Raw genomic sequence first — 18,738 nt, forward strand, 5'->3', positions numbered from 1 at the left:
CATATTTAGTACTGCTTTTGCTCTTGTCTGTGTTAAGCTTACTGAGGGCCTGAATTTGGCTTCTAAAATTCTAAAGCCAGACTTTGTAACAGCTAGGAATACAAATGTAAATATGGAAATGCTAGCAAATCATAATATACTGTAATTTATTAATATTCTCTTTCTAATGAAGGTTTTGCTTTCCACTTAGTACAATCACTCAGTTTAAAGTAGGAAGTCAGGTCCAAAATAATGTCCAAATGCCATTTAAAATGTGAATGATTTCAAAACAGAGCAGCTAAAAAGACTAAACCTGCCAATACTTGCCAACTTTTACTAGCAGCGAGGTCATGATGAGTATGACACTGGCAGACCAAGTGCCAGTTCTTGCCAAAGCTGTAAGTGTCAGCTGAGCACTAACAAATTCATAGCTGGAAACCAGCCCAGCTCACCTGGTATGCTAGTATTGTTCAACATAGATGTTAGACTTGTAAGAATGTGTTCTGGTGTTTAGACTCTATGGAATGCTTGTAAGTTGCTGTAAGTTGTAATCTTACTTGGAATGCCTGTATCCCATGCAATAAGGTGATATGTAAGTTTTGGTTTTTTACTGCAAAAATGCCTGCTCTGAACCTGTGAACCCTATCAGGAAGGGAATGGTCCACTGCCCATTAAGAACAACTATCAAAATTAAATGGGCTTTTGTGGAACATTATGATACAAAGACTTGGTTAATGGCCCTCTCACAGCCATGGAGGTGCTATGTGAAAGAAAGCACATGTATCCCATGAGCTTGAATGCTGGAAGAAGAGGGATAAAATAGGGACATGGAAATTTTTTCTTTCTCTTGCTGTTTGGACTCTCACAGAGCTGGAGTTAGGAAACAGAAGCAGAGGTCACAAGGGTCAACCTGGGTTAGCCCTAAAAGGCATTAATTGCCGACAGATTGCTACAACTCTGTCACCTTTTCAAACCGTAGACTGTATGTAATTCATTTGTGTGTATATATTGTTAGGGGGCTTATTCCTTCACCCACTTACTTCCCTGGTCCTTCTCGCATGAACAGAGAGCAACAATACCCGAAGTCCAAAGGTGCAAACAATTCGATGTTTATTGGGGTGAACTTCCAGCAAGCATGATTCCAGTTTCCTTCCTTAGTATCCTCCTTCCCAGCTCTGACACCACAGAGCCTTACACCTGTGTCCCTGTTCCCATTCCTACCCTTAGCCAAACATGATCCCAACTTCCTTACTCCCATTCCCTGTTCCCATTTCCCCCTTTAGCAAAACATGATTCCAATTTTCTTACCCCCATTCCCTGTTCCCATCTCCCCCTTTAGCAAAACATGATTCCAATTTTCTTACCCCCATTCCCTGTTCCCATCTCACACACCCACATGCCCACCCCCACCCACACCCCAGTCACTTCCTCATTGACTACAGATTATATAGTAAAACTTGAGTTCTGCTTAGCTATACCTTAACCAATCATTTTCCTGAAATTTAACTAACCAATCCTAACATTGTAACATGATTGTGTAACCAATTATATCCCACCACCTCAATTAGTTTACACCCAGCAAAATTAATTATACAGCAGACAGGAACAATCACAGAACCAGACAGAGATTATACAGACAAACAACAGCAAAGTGGGAACTATAATGACAAAACAATACAGAAGTGAGGATTTCACATCCCAGCTATTGATAAGTGAGTTCTTGCCAGACAGGATGCTATCAAACTAAGTTTCCTTTTACATTTTCTAGGCACTTCCCTTTCTCTGGAGGTGATAGGAATACAATCCTGTCCTGATAGTGCCTAACAGCCCAATAGCACCTTATTTCAATGTGACTAGTTTGGAATGTGAGGATGTGACCGTTCGCTTCCCAGCTTATGGCTGCCTCTGCTGCTTAGCCAAAGGCCTTAGCCTAAGAAGAGGGCCTCAGGCTGTCACAGTAGGAGAAGGCCCTTACACCAGCAGACAGTGATTTTGATTCTTTCTTTTATACCTCTATCACTAGCCAAGTGATAAGAATACACCTAAATTCTTAGAGTATAGGCCTTTACAGACAGGCCTGAATATCTATATCCTAACATATATTACCTGCTTTAACCTCTAAAGAACTCTCTTTTCTTTTTCCTATTTAATAAAATCTTTAGTTAGTTTTACTATAGGTTTGGCTACAAGTATTATCTTTGGTGTGAGATCTGAGGTACAAATTGACCTGGGGTAAGTGACTGGTCCCTTGAGACTGGGAACAACCCAAATCTTTTATGATCTTTGGTGTATGGCAGCAAGCTATCACTAAGTCCAGTTTGTCTGGGTGGCAAGATAGACTGGAATGCCCAAGGGGACTGTCTGTGACTCCCTGGTAAGACTGTTACAGTGCTTCAGGAGTTCACATTTGTTACTGGGTTGGTGAAATCTAATTCTAGAACATACAATCAGTTTGAGGTCTCTACCCTGCTTTTCAGCAGTTTGCCCTGAGGCTGGCATTCATGGTTGTGAACCATTCCAGATGGCGTGACAGTGAGATTTATTGTTCTAGAAGTTTTTGCCTTTAATTTGCTGATGCCAAGGCACAAGGAGAATTTTGGGGTGAGACAGCAAACTAACTACTCACATAAGGCTGGATGGTGCAATTCTTACGATTATTTGCTGTCACAAATTAATATTAGTAATTCTTAGTCCCACTGGTTTTATTATACTACTTGTGACAGAAAGGTTGTACTCGATGGGCCTGATTCTGCTCTCACTTACATTGGTGTAAATCAGGAGTAACTCAACTGAAGGTAGTGGAATTGCACAGATGTAACGTAGGGAATCCCAGAATGAATTAAGGTTGCAGATTTGGACCCGCAATGATCAAAATAATTTCATTCCTTTAATTCAGGTCTTTGGGCAAAAGCGAGTTTTTACATTGCCCACTGATTCTCAGCTCAGCGCAGTGGAGTCGAGAACTAAAAGTGGTTGGAGCTACATCATGTATGCAGAGCATTCCCATTTCAGTGTCTACATGGCTCAGGTTCATTCTTGACAGATGAGTGTATATTAGTAAGTTCCTCAGTTCCTATAGGATAGCGCAAAGCAGATGTCAAACCCACTAATAGATAAGCCTTTAATTTGATCCATTATTAGCATCAAATGTGGAAAGTAGTTAGTTATAGGGATTACTTACGAAATGTAATTTAGTTAACTGAAGAAATTATGCATTTTAACCATGTGAAATGTATTAAATTAATCTTTTAATCACTGAATCTGATTTTCCTCTCTTACACTGGAGTAAATCACGACTAACTCACTGAAATTGCTAAATTACACTGGTGTTACTGAGAAGGAAATAAGGCCCTGTCTCTCTCAGGAGTTGAGTAGATTTGAATTTTTAAAGCAAAATTACTCATCTACAATTTTTATTCGTATATGCAAATGGAAAACTTTGATGCTAATAAATAGAGAAGATATATTCTCCCCTATAGTCTTGTGCATTAAAATCCAGACAAGCTTCCATACTATCCTGTGCGTGCTGGAATGTTACCTTTTACAAATTGGCTTTAATTTGTCACTATTTTTATTTTTCATAGGTAATAAAAAGTGACTCAATACTGCATCCTTAAATATTCAGTGAAATCTGTGAAATCTATGTAATTTTATATTTTCACTTGACCGTGTTAAATTGTTCCAGATGGATGATTTAAAATATTAAGTTAGTAATTATAGCAGATCTCTGCATGCAGCCAGAGAAGGATAGTTTATATTAAAGTCTTCCCTTTGGTTTTTGCAGACCTTACTAGGTTTCTTTGTCTCTAGTTCAGGTTCAGGCAGTGTTTTAGCCTATAATTCTGCCTACTTAAGTGTATGCTTCTGTCTCGCAATCCTATGTCAAAGTTGCTTTCTAGTAATTTCTTTACCAGGAAAAAACCCACAGATGGATGTGGAATAAAAGTAGGCAGTCCATTTATGACCTTGAATGTCATCAGCAAGATGTAGGGGATTCACGAACATAAGAGGCATATGGGACTTTCTTTGTGGGAGTTGTTTATCCAAGGAAAGAATATGTGAGGGGGAGAATGCAGAGGCCAGTCTGGCTGATGTTTTTCCATAACTCTTTTCACAGTAATGGTGCTATGGCTATTGTAATAATAGGTTATTCCCAAGGATGGGTTTAAATACATACATACATGCAGGCCCATGTACACACACACACACAAATTGGCAGATATTCATCATTTCACCTATCTAGTTGCTGTGGGTGACAGCTGCAAAAGTAACAGAATCCTTAGATAGTTACAGAGCTAGGACTGAACTGAAATTACCAGCTACAAAACACAATTCGCTTTGAACCCAGAGGTGAAGCAGCAGTAGCCGTACTTGGCCTGACTGGATACCATCATCTGAATCATGGGAGAACAGGTTTCCCAGTGATCTGGTATTCTCAAGTCTTATCTCCAGCTTAATGGGGATGGAAAGAATCAGTAAGGGGCACAGGAGGAGTGTTCTACTCTAAGATTAAGGGGAAGGGTAGGTCACCAACTTGGAGGTCACTGTCCAGATAGATATATTGGCCAGCCATTCAAACAAACTGGGTGGGAGAGCCAGCTAACAAGCCGTCCCCTGAATTGCTCAGGCCAGATGGCTGCCTTCTGAAGACATTAGAGAATAATAAAACAGTCACTGGAACAACACGCCCCCACCCAAAGTGTAAAAGGGGGTTGCCCAGAGATTGTAAAAGGAGGATCCTTTTAAAGACATTCAGATTGGAATGTTGTTTATAGATTCAAGGCCAGAAAGGACCATTATGAGCATCTAGTCTGACCTCCTGTAGAACACAGGCCAGAGAACGTCACCCAGCGAATCCTGCATGGAGTCCAGTCAAGGATGTGGTGGAACTAGACTAGAACATATCTTTTAGAAAGTCCTCCAGTCTTGATTTAGAGACTCCCACTTATGGAGAAGCTACCACATCCCTCCATGATCTGTTCCAATGGGTTAACTTCTCTCACTGTTAAAAATTTGGGTCTGTTAAAACTCCAAAGTACAAAAATCATCTGGATATTGGGCTATTCACTTGCACCTGCCAGGAAGCCTATTAAGAGAATCGTTGTGTTGCTGTTGTTATTGCACAAAGTAGTGCAATTTCCATTACAATAGGTTGACTGTGCCATGAATACTGCAGTAAAGGCAGTTTAATTGAAGTGACTTTCACAGTTGTGGGTAATTGTACTACAAAATTGTTCACTTTCAGTGATAAAGATTTCATTGTTCTTAAAAGCTTAATCTGGGCAGGTATCCTTTGTCATTCAGGAGAAAAAACAGTTTAATGTTTATTAAAACTATTTCTATGCAATATCAATAAGAATCCTGAATATAGAGTGGTTGGCACTTTCTCACTTATTTTTATGCTCTCATAAAAGAGCATGTTACTTTTAATGAAGTCACAAGAGGACTAGAAGCAGCTGACTGCAAAAATATGGTGTAATTAAATGGCATTTTTGCAAGTGTTTTTTTTAAAAGTCACTTAAAAAAGAATTCCTGCTGTAGTTGTGAATAAATTTGCCTTCCGGTCTTCCCTTAGCAAGACACAAATTGACCTTCTAAAATGTTTTGATCTTTAATTACTTCCTTTCTTATTTAGGAGCTTTCATTTGGAATTTTAAAGAGCCATTCTACAATGTAGAACCAGCAAGCCAGCTTCCAACACACTGTGTTACATCACTTAATATTTTGCACCATTCAATCATTTTATCACCTAGTTTGAAACTGAAGCTGCGAACTTCCAAAGAGAGACAGAAAAAATATGATCTGTGGAAAATATTCAAGACGCGACCATGTTCAAGAAAATAAAGCTCTAAATATCCTAAACTATATTTTTCAATGCATAATTCACCAGATATGGCTGACTGGATGGTGATGGGCTTTGTGGGGCGGGCCAGGGGAGAATAGAAATCTATTTGTCTTAATAAGACAAATGTCAAAGTATTTACTTTTAAACTCACACAAAATATAGAATTGGTCCAATTCTGTCAAAATAAAAAAGAAAGATATAGTCATAATCTGAGACCTTCAGGAATTAGACCTCTAATACTTGAAAGAGCTAGGAAATATTTGGTGCTGGAAACAAAGGACATTTTAAAGAATTTAAGATTGGACAGAGTTTTCTGGACACAGTTCTCTGAAAGCTACAGAGCCGGATTCTCCATTGTCCTGTACTGTATGCAGCCATTTACATCAGTGCAAAGGGGCTGTAAAACACTACTAAATCAGACTGGTATGTTTTGCATCCACTTTGCACTGATGTAATGACTGCACATAATGCAGGACAATGGAGAATCTGGCCCACAGTCTATAAGAGAAGTTTAAACAGAATAATAAGTAGTAAGCATTTAAACTAACAGACTTCTGTCTGAACTTCAGCTTTCTTTAGGCTTGTTGCAAATTTCATGAGTCTCATAGCTCAGGAAATAATTACTTAGGCATCAGCATCTTAGAGGGAATGCAGTCTAAGGTACTTATGGCCCCCCATTACCGTAGTTGTGGGTGCCTCACAATCTTTAGTGTATTCATCCTCACAACATCCTTGTGACGTAGGGCAGTGCTGTTACCCCATTTTACAGATTGGTGAATTGAGACAGAGAGAGAGAGAAAGATTAAGTGACTTGTCCAATGTCACACAAGTAGTCTATGGTAGAGTAAGGAATTAAATCCTGGTCTCCTAAGTCCCAGACTAATGCCCTAATAATTGGACTATCCTGTCTCCTGTTTCTGCCTCTGTTAGCCCATATTTTCTGTGTCTATTCTCTGTCTCTTGACAACATCTCTTAAATATTCCTCACACACATTCACGCGCACACAGAGTTAAAATTCTAGAGTAGGGTATAAACTACTTTAAAGGCTTTGGGGAGTAATTGTTTTGATTAATTGCTCCATGTGCTATGATTCACACCTATATATAGCATAGCTTCTAAATCATGAAGTCAGATGCTGGATTCTGCGAATTCAGTATGCCAAGAATTTTTATTTATTGAGCCTGATCCTAATTTTCGCATGTTTTGAAAATCTTTGGCTTGATTCGGATCTCATTTATACAAGTATAATCCACGAATAACTCCATAATGTCAGTGGAGTTACACAAATGTAAAACCAGAGTGAGGCTCCTTATGTAGAAAGTAAATTATGGCATTGATCCAAAACCCACTGAAGTCAATGGAAAGACCTCCACTGAGTTCAGTGGGCTTTGGTTCAGACCCTATACTCACTAATAACTTTATAGACACACCTGGGTCCTGCTTTGAATTTGAATAAATGACATATAAATGGAGGAAGGGGAGCAACTAAAGCACAGCAATTAAACACGCAACTTGGTCATCCCCACGCCTCAAGGTACACTAAAAAAGAAGTGTGCATTAAAAAATCCTTACAAAAATTGGTAGTCCAGTGAACTTTCAGAAAGGATGGAGTCTCGCCTTTTCTTCTTCTAAAAGTCCTCTTTTTCATTTGATAGCTTGCCCATCAGGAACATATAAACCTGAAGGTTCGCCTGGTGGTATCAGCACTTGCATCTCTTGTCCTGATGACAACCACACCTCTCCCCCTGGAAGTACCTCCATCGAGGACTGTGTCTGCAAGGATGGGTATCGTGCTGCAGGACAGGCTTGTGAACGTAAGTCTTTCCAAACAGCGAAGATGTATAGAGATGAAAGGCACATTAGGATGCATAGGCAGTGTAACCTTAGCCCTTCTTGGACTGTTTCGCTGTAAATGAGATGGTCACGCATCTGTGGGGTTTATTATAGTGTTTCATATGCATGCCCGCAAAAGTATAGATGCTATAAATTAAAAACTCAAACCTGCCAAATTAAAGACATAAACTAACTGGGTGGGAAATGAAATGAAAATCATGCTTCTGGAATCTCTAACCCTTTTGTTGTTGTATGATTAATTAGTTGTCCACTGCCCTGAGCTGCAGCCCCCTGAAAATGGTTACTTTATCCAGAACATCTGCAACAACTACTTCAACGCTGCCTGTGGAATCCGATGTAAAGCAGGATTTGATCTAGTGGGAAGCAGCATACGGCTCTGTCAGCCAAATGGCCTCTGGTCTGGTTCAGAGACCACGTGCAGAGGTATGAAAGCCATTTCTTTGGAAAAAGCTTTTGACACAAGTTGTTTAGTTGTTAATGATGGTTTGAGATTTGTTGGTTTTGCTGAGAGTAAATTCCAAATGAAGGAACATTCAAAAGGAAAACCCCATGATGAGTATTTTATCTCCTGGTTTACTAAAATGGAGGAAGAAAACCTTCAGTAAGAAATGCAGAGTGGGTATCATCTGTTAGAGAGCCAAACCCTGGTAAACATTCCGCATTGTCCTCTTTTACACACCTATCCTGTCGATTACTAACTTTATTCACGAGACACCAGTGGAATTGCTAGAGTAAAGTTAGGGTTGTAAATAAAGTTATGGTTAGTAAATAAGGATTTGCAGGATGGGGGTTTCAGAATACCCATGAGGGATCCATCTGGTGGATTAGATGCACGTTGGCATTGGAACCCGGGGGCATAAACTTCAACAAAGAATATTGCTTCCAAATTTCTGATGTATGATCCTTGGGTTTATCATGTGAATGAAAAAAAAATGGAAAGTTCCAGGCCACATGTATAATCTCAGAAGAGTTTTGAGTGTGATTCCATTGGACAGTGACTATTTCCTGGAGGCTGAATGTGAGGATATATTAACTAGAAAGGAGATAATCAGAAGGAGTGATCGAAGATGACACGACTGGGAATAGGGAGAGGGGCTGAAAAAAAGTATTTATCCAAAGAGGGCCTCCTGGCGTCCTAATAACTACATTTGAATATTGCTTTAGTGGATCAGATCACAATTCCATCTTGCCTCTGGCTTAGAACATGATGTTTCAGAAGAAGGTATCCACCTTCCAGTTCTACCAGTGCGCTGGCAGGACACCTTAACCAGTTGTGCAGTTCTACAAGGGATGTGGGATTCCTTTCTGACCTCCTACAGGCACTTATGGACTGAGGCTCCTCTTCCACCTTTCACAGCCCGTTTGGAGAAAGGAAGCTTGCAGCCACACACTGGCTGGTATGCAGGTCAGGTTTCACTTAGGGAAAGGATGCGTGATGGAGACAAGGGGAATGGACAGAGCCAGAGAACAGTCACTCTTTGAGACATGCTCACCTGGCAACCCACCTGAATGTGCATAACAAATTGCTGCATAGTCTAATGCTGAATGTTGCTGAATTTACTGTCCCTCTGCAACTCCCAGTGACCCTGGAACGGGTGAGAGCTTGCAATGGAAAAAATATGTTGCTAGTACTTTGGGACAGAGAAGCAAGATCCGTGGGATTTGGCCAGGTCATTCCCCTAGGCAGGCTACAGAGTGAAATAGTTTGAAAAACCAACTGCAGGCTGATTGGATTATTGGGAGAGCAGGTCTCCATGAGACTCTCTCTCTTACAAAGGGGTCCTCCAGAATGAAAAGGCTGGAGAGCCCCTGCACTGGAGCATAAAGGAAGGACTGATCAGTTTCCACTCTAATCATCTACAGTATTATAGTCTCCACACAGAGAAGTGGAACAATTTTAAGCATGTAAAATTTAGAGAGTCTGGCCCCCCTCCCCACACACACTTTTAGGGGAGAAGCTACTCTGTCTTCTGGTTTTTTGGTGAGGGATGGTTTCTTTTTTCTGCAAAGTTTCGCAGTTTTCCTTTTAATGAAGCATTTGGCTTTAACATGGAAAAAGAAGTTAGCCCTCTGCTTTGAGCTGTTATCTTCATGTGGTATTAATTTTTCTTTGAAGCATCTAGAGGAGATCCTTTCTTTTTTTCCCTCTCATAATACATCATGTTGAAGTTCCTAATAAAAAAAAAATCCAACCTTAGCATACGCTGTGTCTGCTGTTCTCCATTCATACAAGAAACAATGCTGTAGAAGAGAGCAAGATCAAAGGCACAGTTTATGGGGCTGTCTCATTAATCCCAACAGTATTTTATCACATCAATTATGAAAGGACCCCAAAGGATTTTAATCCCTTCACACTGCTTTAGGTTTCGACATTAAACATTCAATGTTTTATCATTTTTGCACTACTTAGCTAAAATGTGTCATGGCTGTGATAAGTGATGCTTAGACCCATCAGCGTACCTTCTGCAGTTAGCAGCAGCTAATATAGAATTAAGCTAAATACTGTCCAACTGCAAAACACCCATTTAATCCAGAAAAATATACTATAACAAAATTATAAAGGCCAACAGAATATATTTTAATGTACATTTATGGGAACTTTTAGTGATTGTGGAAAGTGCTAGATTGATAGTCCTCAAGTCAAGAGGATGGTCTTGTGGTTAAGGCACTAGGCTACAATTTGGAAGGTCTGGATTCTATTTCTGGTTCTTCTACACATTCCTGCTGTAAATTTACAGAGGCTAAGTTACTTGCCTGTGCCTCAGTTCCCCATCTGCTGATGGAGCTAACAGTATTTCCCTACCTCACAGGGGTCTTGTGAAGAGTAAGTAATCCATTAGCCTTTGAGAAGCCTAGATCCTGCATGGCCTACACACCCAGTACTCCCTCTGACTTCAGTGGGATGCTCAAGAAATGTGGGATCAGGTCTCTGGGCCTTTAAGCATTCTGTGTGTGTGTGTGTGAGAGAGAGAGAGAGAGACTAGGGACGGGGGATAGTTTATTTAAGTTTTGTCAAATCTTGTCGGCTGGGTTTTGGTTTGGGGTTTTGTCTGGATCCCATTTTATTCAAAAGCTTAGTGTTCATGGGGAGACTGACATAAGTGTTTTGTTCAGGTTTTGGCATATGTATGAGCAGTAAGTCCAAATGTTAGGTGGGCTATAGCCCTGAAGACCAATAGATCTTCTATGCTCGTGCTCATACTCACTGGGATGGAAACAGAGGTCTCCACTTCCCAAGTGTGCCCCCTTAGAGGGGTGAGGGCTAGAAGTTCAGCAGTGGCAAATCCCCGTGCTTTGCTGCTCCCTGGGATGATGTTTCAGATGGAGCTCCCTCCCTCCTGCCTAGGACACCAGTGGGAGAAGTAGCCGTGGTTCCGGTCCTTCCACCCTGGAACACACGGTTAGCAGTGTTGCTGATAGTGAATCATAGCTCCATCACCCTGAAAGGAACAGAACAATGGCCATGCATTCTTTCCATGCCTGCAGGTGAGCAGGACCTAATAACAGGTGCAAAGAGGCACATGCTACCACCTGTGAAGGTGTGTAGCAGTGGTCACCTGCTGAGCATTTCCCCAGTGCTTCCAGATTTATTCCCGCTGCCTCCATAATGCCTCCAGGACCTAATAGTTTGCAATTCCCACTACACACACTACCACAGCTGTGGCATTAAAGGCCACAGTAGAAATCATAATACCCTAGGAGCCTATTCTCCTTTGCATGACAAATTTGCATTAGAGTTGTAATATGTTTTTCTTAGTGCAGTTAAGGTAAAGAATAATACAAAACGAGTCTGAAGAGCAACACTTCCTTTAATTCATTAAGAGTCTAGTGACTCTAGTCGAAAGTAAGTTTCCTGATCTCTCTCATTCTAGAAAAGCCTGTGCATACACATGAATTGGGGGCGGCAGGGAGGAGTGGCAGAGCTCTGGACCTGAGTGAACACAAGGCCGTCATAATGCCTAGATGTTAGGCAGCTAACTGGGTTGCCACTCCTTGTTTTTTGGTCAATGGTTGATACAAATCATGCAGGTTTTTTCCTGATGTGTTTATATCAAACTCCATCCGAAAGGAACTAATTTTTTTTAATTACTCAAGACTTGTAATCCTGGCTGTTGGTACAGCTGGATTTCATTTGATTGATAACTGATTAACTTTGTTCTCTTACTATCTTTCGGAAGACATGTAGTCTGTTGGGTCAATATGTACAATTATACACGCATGTTTTCTCATCGGTATGTGCAATAGACTACTGGAAAAAGGAAAGAAAGCTGCCAAGTTTGCTTAACTTTGAACTTATTTGGAAAGAAAGCTAGTAGTTTGACTCCTACATTGGCAGGGGGTCACTTCGTAAAATCTACATTCTTAACCACAACATAGAAGTTACCCAGGCCACTGCAGTCATGACTCATTCAGGCCTTGACCCTTCTCCAACCAAGTTGATGGAAGGCATGGAAGCAGGATCTAGCTCTTAAAAAGACAGTAGATTGGAGAACTGCAGCTTCCCCCCCCCCTTTTTTTTTATTACTATTCAGTTGTGCTACTGCTTAATTTGTTAGACAAACTGATGCACAAGATTACATTTAATTCCATGTTCTTCTGGAGTTGATTTTAGTTATGTAATAAATTGGTGTCAAGATGCAGCATTAGGAATTCAGCAAGTTTAAAAAAAAAATATACCCTGTATTCTCAGCCAAAGCTAACCCTGTCTTCCCATTCAGCATCATTCCGCAACTCCTCCCAGAGCTAACTAAACAAATCTTCTTAGTTACACTTCCTTTAAGTTCATTGACTAGATAATGGACCCAGATTTCCCAGTGTGACATCTTAAAGAGGCCTGGTTTTCAGAAAGGGGTAAGCACCCACCCTGTGAAAATTAGGCCCCTGTAAGGTGTCTTAATATGAGCACCCAAAATCACTGGTCAGTTTTGAAAATATTAGCTTTATTTATAAACCCAGATTACCAGAATGTTATTTTCACTATATCCATTTGAATGACAAAGGGTTTTAGAAGTGACCTTTAAACAGTCTGTTGTTCCTCTTGTTTATCGTGAAAACGTAACATGATTGTTCTACCATTTGCAGTTCGAACGTGTCCAAAACTTCACGCACCTGAAAATGGACAAATGAATTGTTCATCCGGTGATATCTCATACAAGACAGTGTGTTTTGTGACCTGTGATGAGGGCTATGAACTGGAAGGAAACTCCAAACTTACCTGTCAAGGAAACTCTCAGTGGGATGGAAAGGAGCCAACCTGTGTGGGTATGTTTTTTGTCGTTACATGACTGTTCATATAGAACCATATCTTGAGGAGGGATTGGTAATGGGATAAGAAAACCTTGACCTCTAGATTGCTGGTTGAAATCCAGCCCCCATAGGTAATATCTAAAAGTCACTCCTCTCCTGTGGCTGTTTGGTAACCTGTATGAAATGAATTAGTGATCACAGTCCAGTTCCTGGTAAACATGGCTTTCAGACAGCAGAGGCAAGAGTGAATCTCTGGGGAGTCTCAATTACCCTTTCGGAGCTAGAGATGCTCCCTCCAGCAAAGATTGAGGCATGTTGGCAGTGTGGAGGAAGCTTAAACTACCGCTGACTCCTTTGTTGGAATTCCCAGCACAGAGGCCAAGGCTTGAAAGGGTTGATGCTGAGGAAGGAAACTTGCTGGTCATATGTGAAGCACATCGGTGGAGCAGTGCGGGGAAGCATCCACTGCTGATGCCTGCACAGAAGCTGCTATGTGAATAAGTAGAGGACTTTAGACTCCAGGATGACCAGTCCAGCACTTTTCATGAGTGTGCTGACTTCACTGGAAAATGTTGTTAATAATAATAATAATTTTTAAAACCCAGTGAAATACAGAAATCGTGAACATAGGGCCTGACTTTTCAGAAGCTGGGCTGGTTTGATGCTCCTGAAAATTGTGGGTGCAGTTAATGTCATTGGTAAATTTTGTACCTACATGTCCAAATGACCTACATTATGCCTATAATTATTTGTAATTCAAAAACTACGGGGACAAAAATGGGGACCCTGTGAGGGCAAGGCTGAACATTCAGCCCTTGATATAGATACATGCTTTAAAAACATCATGAAGATAAATTCATAAATTTTGGATTATTTACACTAAGTACATTAAGAGCCCGATCTTGCTCCCAGATCAATGGGAACATTTTATTTAACTTCAAAAGAGCAAGCCTGGGCCCTGAAATGCCATTGGAGGATTATTATTGGAGGATTTACTTTAGTCTGTCATTTCTTAATTTTTAATTATTATAATTCAGTTCCATTATATATCAAAAGGCTGCCTCATGCTGTTTGATATTATTATTTGATTCTTTTTTCATAATCAAGTAGGTTATATGAGAGTTGTTGCTGGATTTCTGAGTCACCCATGGCAAGGCTTTGTTCTTGTTGGTTCCAAAAATCCAGTGTAAGAATTTCCTTTGATTGTCCCATTGCAAAAAGCAGTAGCTGAAAAATCTGGACTCGCTCTTGCCATGACTGCACACAAAAGTAACTTGTATAGACACCCCACCCCCACGCAAGGAAAGCAGATGTGAAATTCCACTCATGGAATGATTGCAGGATCATGAAAATGCTAACCGGAGTCCTAATAGCACATTTAAAAAAATGGTTCTCCTTACAGATGTTCTAAATTATTACTCTCTCTGTTAAAAATGCGCACCTCGCTTCTAGTCTGAATTTGTCTAGCTTCAGTTTCCAACCATTAGGTCTCATTATGCTTTTTACCGCTAGATGAAAGAAGCATGTATTATCGGTAGGGCTCCGTGTCTGTCACAGAGGTCGCGAAAGTCATGGATTCCGTGACTTTCCACAACTTCTGCAGGGGATGGTCCGGCAGGCTCAGAGGCCACCCAAAGCAGCTGGCTCCTGGGACAGCCACACCAAATGCTTCCCAGTGTAGGTACTTGTAGGCTGTGATCTGTTAACCTTCTCTTAGTAAATTAAAAAGATTTTGCTCCTATGTCTTTCGCTATAAAACATGTTTCAGAGTAACAGCCGTGTTAGTCTGTATTTGCAAAAAGAAAAGGAGGACTTGTGGCACCTTAGAGACTAACCAATTTATTTGAGCATAAGCTTTCGTGAGCTACAGCTCACTTCATCGGATGCATCGGATGCATCCGATGAAGTGAGTTGTAGCTCACGAAAGCTTAAGCTCAAACTAATTGGTTAGTCTCTAAGGTGCCACAAGTACTCCTTTTCTTTTTGCTATAAAACATGCTTTCCAAACTTCATGTCATACTCACAGCTCTTTTCTGAACCCTTTCAAATTTTTCGACATCCTTTTTGGAAGTCTGCTCAGCAGAACTGGACATAGCATTCCAGTAATGGCCTCACTAATACTATGTTATAACAGGTTTCAGAGTAACAGCCGTGTTAGTCTGTATTTGCAAAAAGAAAAGGAGTACTTGTGGCACCTTAGAGACGAACCAATTTATTTGAGCATAAGCTTTCGTGAGCTACAGCTCACTTCATCGGATCTGCGTAGTTAGGTAGGGCCCAATTAGTTTTACCTGCCACATGCTTTAGGTTTTTTTCCTACAAGGGGATGTATGTTACGTGTATTTTTAATTCAAACAACTTTTCATTGAAGATGCTGTTGTAATGAATTGTCTTGTATTATTGTTACATTATATTCTGTTGTCTAAAATTAAAATATTTGATAGGCATGAAAACGTCTTTCTTTTTTTTCTAACTTGCAAAAAAAAAAGTTAATATTTCCCCACCGCTAAACTCTTTTATCTCTTTCCCTTTTGTATTCCACTGAAGACTGGTTTATAGCCAACATCTTAGATTTAGTATACATCAGGAAATGTTAGTCTCCTCGTATTACAATGCTCTGTACAGTGCACATGATTACTGCGGGAGTACATAATTCATTGGCATTAATGCCAAGGGCACTGATGCCATCTAGTGTTGAAAGAATTAGTGTGCCCACTTTTTAAATGTATTTTGGTCAGGCTTCGTCCCCAAAGTTTATGTTTAAAAGGAAGAGGCGAGAGAGAGAGAGAGGTCAATTAGTGCCCTGCTGTGCAGTATTCTTTTTGTCCATTAGACTGAGATTCACTTGTTAGTTTATGAACTGCGTACTATACTCCTACTCCCTTGGTTTCAGTCAGCTTCATGTGATGCACTGTTTTACAGACATGGGACAGATTTTGCTTTCTCATATGCTGGATTTTCACCCTGTATTTCCATTGGCATGAGTAACTGAGATCAAATTCTGACCCATCCAGTGCTAATTTGTCTAATATTTATATACATTTACAGAATCAGAGATTGATGGGACGGAATTCCTCTCCTGTATACACCCTTTTAAATCCAGACTTATTGGGTCAGATCCTAAACCTGTGTAAATCATTGTAGCTCAGCTGAAGTCAATGGAGCTACGACAGTTTATACCAGCTGAGGATCTGGCCCACTGAGAGCAGAAGACCTGTAGAATTGTAGGAGTCAGAGATGAAAAAATTCTATTAGGCCATCCAGACCTTTTCTCTAATAATGCAAGGCTGCTCCTTGTACAGTCTAGTGTTTTGTCTGGTTCAGTAATATATGTCCTAGGTGCTTGGACTATCACCACTTCCCCAGAAGACTATTCCACTTTTCCTTGTATTCAACCTAAATTTTCCCTTTCTCAGTTTCTTCTCTTCACTCCTAGTTATATATCCCTTTGTACCACCCTACATAGTTCTTCTTCTCTTTGTGTTTGTGCCTGTCATTACATCCGATGAAGTGAGCTGTAGCTCACGAAAGCTTATGCGCAAATAAATTTGTTAGTCTCTAAGGTGCCACAAGTCCTCCTTTTCTTTTTCCCTAAATTGTCACTTATCCAACGAGCTCATAATTAGGTCTTTTAATTTTGATTCCCTAATCATTTTTGTTGCTGCTCTCTGAACTCCCTCCAATTTGTCAATAGCTTTCCCATAAAGAGGTGTCCAGAAATGAACACCATTTTTAACTAATGGAAATAGTTTTAAGTTTTAAGACAATTATTCTGTCTAAAATGAATGTGTATACACTCAAGGCCTCTGCAGACTGTCAAAATAACGACAAGATATGAAGTATTATTATTAATAGTTTAAGCTTTACTCTTAATTTTTCAAAAGCAAGACTTTCAAGGGGAGGAAATATTTATAATACTTAGATTCTTTCTTTAAAATAAGTTTTGTAGAACTGCCAGCTTTTCAAGTACTTTACAAAAAAAAATTTTTGTCTCAATATTAACTGTTCTGAATCTGAATCTTTTCTACACCCTGAAACATCAGGTAAGGAATGAACAAGGCTCCACCATCCCAATCTGTCCTGGAAGCTTTTTACATATCCGCTATGTTAAGTATCATAGGTTTTCCCTCTCTGAGTAGTGTTTAACAGACGGAGTCTTTCAGTCAGCTCTTTTTACGTGTTTGACCAACTACCTAATGAGAGACCTGCCATGGCAAACTCTTGCTGCATACATGTCTTAACACATGTCCCAGATATTTCCATCTTCTTTTCTGGATAGCTTTGGCGATGATAAGTTGTTGAACTCTATGATGAATCTCGGTGCTATACATTCATTCCATTTAATACTTAACATTTTCCTGAGGCATTTGCTTTGGAAAGCATATTAATATTTCAAGGCACATTATTGAAAATACATTTATTGTACAAATTCGGTATCCACCTTTTACCGTATTTGCTCAGCTCTACATGACAACAGTAAAAATTTGCAGTAACTGCCCGAAATAATAAATATGGCTGGTTGAAAAACAGGATAAAGTGTTGGTAAAAATGTAGTCATTTCCCTCCCTCTCTCCTTCCTCCCATCCCATTGTAGTTTTAGAAATTTCAAATTTTGATTAAGTTTTTCTTCACAATTTGAAAATATTTGACCTGCCCTAGTCATAAAACATTTCATAACATTAAGGTACATTTTTGGTCCCTGCAAATCCACAGTCAACATTTGCTAAACTTGGAAGTTTAGGTTTACATGGAAACCAGCAAATTGTTCTTTTGGTTGCCATGTATAGTTCCCTGAGTTCTGGTTCGTATTTTAGGTTTGAACAAAATCAGATATCAGCCTATAATAATTTGAAACTGGATGTAGGTTCACTTACGAGCCATTTCACAAACAGAAGGTGATTGAGCATGTAATGAACCCTGAAATAAACAAATTGTAATGACTTTTTTGTTTTAGTAAAATTGTTGTACCTCTTAGTTCTCATTTCATGGCATTGTATAAACAGTTCTTTGTAGTTAGCATGCAGCAAACTGCTCACAGTGCCACTCCAATATCTGTATTGTGACAATGAGACAACAAAATAGGAGCAGGTGAAATTAATAGGTTCTTGTACAAAGCTGTGGTGTGATTCCAGCAGCAACAAAAAAAAATGGTAACTAGTGAATTTAAGAAAAAGGAGCAGATCTGATACAAGGGGGTGGGGCCAAACCTGATTTGTCTCATGAGGATATTGCCAATGGTTGTAATTTACTGAAAGAGAACTCCTGCAACCATAAGAACTCACCTGACTTCCAGCACCCATTTCAAAAGGTTCTTAATTGCTGATAACTTTGGAAGTGTATATTTTCTGTGTCAGCTGACATTTGTGTGTTTACTTCATGTAGAGGTGCATTGCCCCATCTTCCAGAAACCTGAGAGTGTGACAGTACATCCATCAAGTTGTGGAAAGGAACCATCAAAATCTGGAACAGTGTGCCAGTTGAGCTGCCCCCAGGGATTCACCTTGTCTGGTGTTAGAGAAGAACTGAGATGCACTCCTTCTGGGAAATGGAGTGAAAATGTCCAGAAGTCTCTATGTAAAGGTATAGACCTGAACAATAATTTCCACTTGCAAGTAGATGTGGGTTCTGAGGGAAGGGGATTGCAGAGAGAGAGAGATAAAGATGTGTTGGAACCTGAGGCAAAGCCTGATTAAAGTGATTTCCAAAATGTACTGCTTCTACCGTTGCCTGACAATAGAATTTAATATTTATTAGTTCATTACAATTTTGTGGCTCAGCAAGATTGTTCCAGTACATTTATGATGCACCTCAC

General features: G+C 40.0%; 1 protein-coding gene across 1 annotated transcript in view; it reads left to right on the forward strand.

The window, feature by feature from the left end:
- Positions 1-18,738, forward strand: part of SVEP1 (sushi, von Willebrand factor type A, EGF and pentraxin domain containing 1) — a 171,483-nt gene that overhangs the window by 43,435 nt on the left and 109,310 nt on the right. The window contains exons 4-7 of the mRNA XM_084629308.1: positions 7,481-7,639; positions 7,923-8,102; positions 12,762-12,941; positions 18,309-18,506. Coding sequence (XP_084485434.1) covers positions 7,481-7,639; positions 7,923-8,102; positions 12,762-12,941; positions 18,309-18,506 — 717 coding nt within the window. The remainder of the gene's footprint in view (positions 1-7,480; positions 7,640-7,922; positions 8,103-12,761; positions 12,942-18,308; positions 18,507-18,738) is intronic.

Source organism: Lepidochelys olivacea (genome assembly GCF_965140295.1).
Source record: "Lepidochelys olivacea isolate rLepOli2 genome assembly, chromosome: 5".
In the NCBI taxonomy this organism is placed as follows: Eukaryota; Metazoa; Chordata; order Testudines; family Cheloniidae; genus Lepidochelys; species Lepidochelys olivacea.